At 43.8% G+C, this 3,864-nt stretch overlaps 1 protein-coding gene across 1 annotated transcript; it reads left to right on the plus strand.

Annotated features, from left to right (window-relative positions):
• The first annotated feature begins 6 nt into the window (after positions 1 to 6).
• On the plus strand, positions 7 to 2,919 carry CHRAC1 (chromatin accessibility complex 1). Its single transcript, XM_009328406.1, has 3 exons — positions 7 to 94; positions 747 to 873; positions 1,862 to 2,919. The coding sequence occupies exons 1-3, from the start codon at positions 29 to 31 to the stop codon at positions 1,999 to 2,001; spliced, it is 333 nt and encodes a 110-aa protein (XP_009326681.1). The 5' UTR covers positions 7 to 28; the 3' UTR covers positions 2,002 to 2,919.
• The last annotated feature ends 945 nt before the right edge of the window (positions 2,920 to 3,864 follow it).

The following is a 3,864-nucleotide window of genomic DNA, read 5'->3' on the forward strand; positions in this document are numbered from 1 at the left end:
GCTGCCCCTGTCGCGTATCCGCGTGATCATGAAGAGCTCGCCGGAGGTGTCCAGCATCAACCAGGACGCGCTCTTCCTCACCGCCAAAGCCACGGTACCGGCTCCCTCTTGCCTTCCCTCTCGGCCGACCCCGCTCCTTCCCCGCCGTCCTGGGCCTGTGCCTCCCTGAGGTACCGCTGCCTCCGGGCTGGGCTCCCACGTCGCTCCTCTCACCGCTGTTGGGGCGCCCCGGGCCGACCTCGTCCCCAGCGAGCGGCTCTTGCCGCACCTCTCTCCCCTTCCTACCTGCGTCTGTCACTCGGCGGCCATGAAGCATCACGCTTCGGGCTCCCGCTGTGCAAAAGGGGTTTGGGGCATCGTCCCGTCCAGCTGAGCTCCCAGAGTCTGTGAGCAACGCAGGAGGTTCTTATTTCCACTGCTGTCAGTCAGTATAAATTAGCCCGTGTGGAGATGATACCCTGCTGCTTTCTGATCTCAAGCGTCATTTGTTGGGCTGTGGAAAGTGTTGAAGGGCAGCACAAATTAAGTTACGTCCCAGAACCCAAGCCTGCAGTCAGTACTCCAAGGAGATGCGACTATATCCTGACCTTAAGCTCTTCTGAAATAAGTGGGTCTCTCCACAAAGCGTGCAGTATATGTGCACTTAAATGTGGCATTTGTGTCTTTAAACAGGGATTAAAGAAAACTGCTGCCAACTATATGTGTGAATTCATAGTTTGACTATTGGCTTTTGTTTTAATTTTTAGGAGCTTTTTGTTCAGTATTTGGCTACATACTCCTACAAACATGGCAGAGGCAAGGAGAAGAACGCTCTAACTTACAGTGACCTGTCTCATACTGCAGAGGAGTGTGAGACCTTTCAGTTCCTTGCAGGTATCTATAGCATGATGGTAAATCCAGTATGTAATGTGGAAAATGAAATCTTGCTCTTACTGAATTGTTTTGTGAGAGCACAATTCTCCTACTGGTCATTAATCTCCTGTGTAACATTCAACTGGAACTCATAAACTACATCACTGAAAACATTTCTTTGTGAATGGGGATTTTTCTGGTGCTCCAAAGTTATGCAAGGCTAATTAGTTCTCAGCATATTGCCTTAAGCATTTCTTAAATTCCAGCAACTCCATCTGAAAGCTTTCAGCTTATAAAACAAGATCACTGCACATCCTTATGTGAGAAGTTATGTGGCCCCAAAATTACACATTTAAATCTCTAAGTCTTGTTTCTTAAAGTGATTCATCGTATGGTTCCTCTCTCTTTTTATATATATAAATATATATATATATGTACACACATGTGTGCATGTACACACACTTTTTACTGATACTTGGATTTTTGTTGTAACACTTAGCTATAGGATATAGGTCGAGAATAAGCTATTCCTAGCCCAGTCTTTCTCTGGGTTCCCCATGGACGTACTTTCAGAGCACGCAGTTCTGCTTTGTCTCGGCTCCATCATTATTGCCCTGAACAAGTATCTTGCCTTAATGCAGAAAAAACATTTCTGCAGGACATAAATGGGATAGCTGTCTCGTTGAATCTGTCTAAGGCAGTTGAGTAATTGAGCACTCTATTTTACATCCAATAAATAATGTATGTGAGCAGGTAGTAAAGACAGTTGCCAGTAATCAGTCGTAAAACACATTCCTTATCTTTGGTTACTTGTACCATAAGTGGGTAATTCCCTCTTATTCTTACAGCTGTATAGGTCAGACTAACTTCTCTGGGTATTCCCTTAGATAATAACGTTTTTAACAAAGCCTCTTTTCGACTTCATTTCATTATGGTATGGATGCAACAGTATTAATGAGGCAATATAAGTATTCAAACTGACTATAAAAGAAACAATTTTACCTTCCAGATATTTTGCCAAAGAAGATCCTAGCTAGCAAATACCTAAAAATGCTTGAAAAAGAGAAGCGAGATGGAGAAGTGGGGGAAGATGATGAAGAGGAGGAGGAAGAGGATGAAGACGAAACTGTTGAAGATGTTGGATCTTAAGACCAAGGGGGAATTGCTTCATAGTTGATCCATTTTCTGTTGTATAAAGGATGTTATTTTTGTTACTGAGAATCCAGATGCTGGATATATTTATATACTGAGCCATCTGCTTTTGCTTTGTTTAAGAAGTTTAGAAATTGAACTTTATACTTGTTGAAGAATGGAATTCTTCCCTCAGAAACGTGGTGGGGTAAGAAGAGCTAATGTGAATCTGACAGCAGAACTTGCTCAGATCATTTAGAATTACTTCTTCAGACAATCAGTATCCAAATTTAAAGTTTCTTATGGGCAGCTTTTAGTCCAAAAGCTCTTTCGCCTTCTGACTAGAAGGGAGCCCTTCCCCAGTTTGTGTTTCTCCTCAGAGCAGAAGATGAGGTGAGAGGAGATGTCTTACATGGTGTCTACTAGCCTCGGCCTTCTCCTCCTTGGGGAGCCAAGAACCGATCAAACCCTCCCTCAGTTTTCCGGAACAGTGCCAGGGCATTAGCAGTGGACCAAGCCCATTAAAAAAGTCTTCTGTAAAAACAGCTGCTTCTGTAATGCAGCCTAAATAGCCGTGTCGGCACAGAAACAGGGTAGAGGAGGAGATCCATTCCAAGGGCTAATGTGGTTCTGCGGCTGTGGTGGTAAAAAGTACATGTGTTAGATAATGATGTAAATATGTACATTCTCTAATGAACTCTGCTTCTGCAGTTTGTCCATGGTGTTGTACCAAAATGCACACTGAAGTCTGTTAAATGTGGGTTGTTGAGACTGAGCAACCCTTTTACCATTTGAGTGACAGAGCTGGATTTTTCATTTGGTTTTGGTTTGGGGTTGGGTTTTTTTGTTGGTTTTTTTTTTTACTATAGAAATGGTAACCGTCCTGTGTAGAACTTTATACGCAACTTTTTAAAATAAATTTTTTGTATGAAAAGTGACAATTGATGCAGAGGCTTTATATAGTTCTTTCCAGCTTCGGTCATGTACAAGCCTAGTGTGCTCAGTGTTCATCTTTCCAGGAAGAAAGGAGGGACCAAAGGCTAAGCGATGCTTTGAATAGTCTCTATCAGCAATACTAACTAGATCTAGTCTGCCTTGGGACTCTTAGCTGTGTTAACCAGCGCTCTCTGCTGATACACAACGCTTGCACGGTGTCACGGTCAGAGCGAGAAGAGAAGTGACCACGATCTCTCCCCGGCTGTGAAGAGTGCCCCAGGTAAGCATGGGAACATTGCTAAGGGACAAAACCCTCCCACTCCAAAAAGCGCCCTACATCAGTCAGGAAGGGAGAGGTCTCAAGCAACACCCTTGGATGTCACGGTAAAGAGTTACCAGGAAACGCTGTCCTCCCTGTCAGGATAATACTAACAGCTTCTCTTGGGTTGAAGGCACAACTACGCTAAACTGCCCTTAAAACACAAGGCAGAAAGCTCTAGCAGCTCCATAATCTGGCACGCTCCGGATTCATTCTGAGACAGCAAAAGCGGGGGTTAGGCAGGTAAGAGCAGAGACCGGCAGAGGAGCAAAGCTACTGAGCCGCACAAGAAATGCTCTTCTTGTTTTAAAAGATCAAAGTATGTTGTACTATAAAAAATTTTCCCAAAGTTACCATAAATCAAAACTGTACTGTGTTGGGAAAGCTGCAGTGAGTGCTAAGCGATGCTCTATCCCTAGAGAAACTCCCAAGCGGATATGCAGAACTATACTATTGTTGAAAGGGTTGTTTTGCTTCTTTTTAAAATATTATTATTAAAAGTGCATGGAGATCTGTGGGAAACTGGGGGGGCGGAATTCAAACAGAAACTGAATGCTGTCTGTTTGGGGGGGCGGGTTGCCTGCAGTAGGATATGTGAATCATGTGGCATTGCTCAACACTTGGTG

The sequence above is a fragment of the Pygoscelis adeliae genome, unplaced genomic scaffold, assembly GCF_000699105.1.
Source record: "Pygoscelis adeliae isolate BGI_AS28 unplaced genomic scaffold, ASM69910v1 Scaffold457, whole genome shotgun sequence".
NCBI lineage: Eukaryota > Metazoa > Chordata > Aves > Sphenisciformes > Spheniscidae > Pygoscelis > Pygoscelis adeliae.

Excerpts from the sequence above, each read along its gene's own strand:
- CHRAC1 (XM_009328406.1), top strand. The coding sequence starts at position 29 with ATGAAGAGCTCGCCGGAGGTGTCCAGCATCAACCAGGACGCGCTCTTC. Across the intron at positions 95-746 it reads TCCTCACCGCCAAAGCCACG|GAGCTTTTTGTTCAGTATTT; the intron begins GTACCGGCTCCC and ends TTTAATTTTTAG. Across the intron at positions 874-1,861 it reads GACCTTTCAGTTCCTTGCAG|ATATTTTGCCAAAGAAGATC; the intron begins GTATCTATAGCA and ends TTTACCTTCCAG.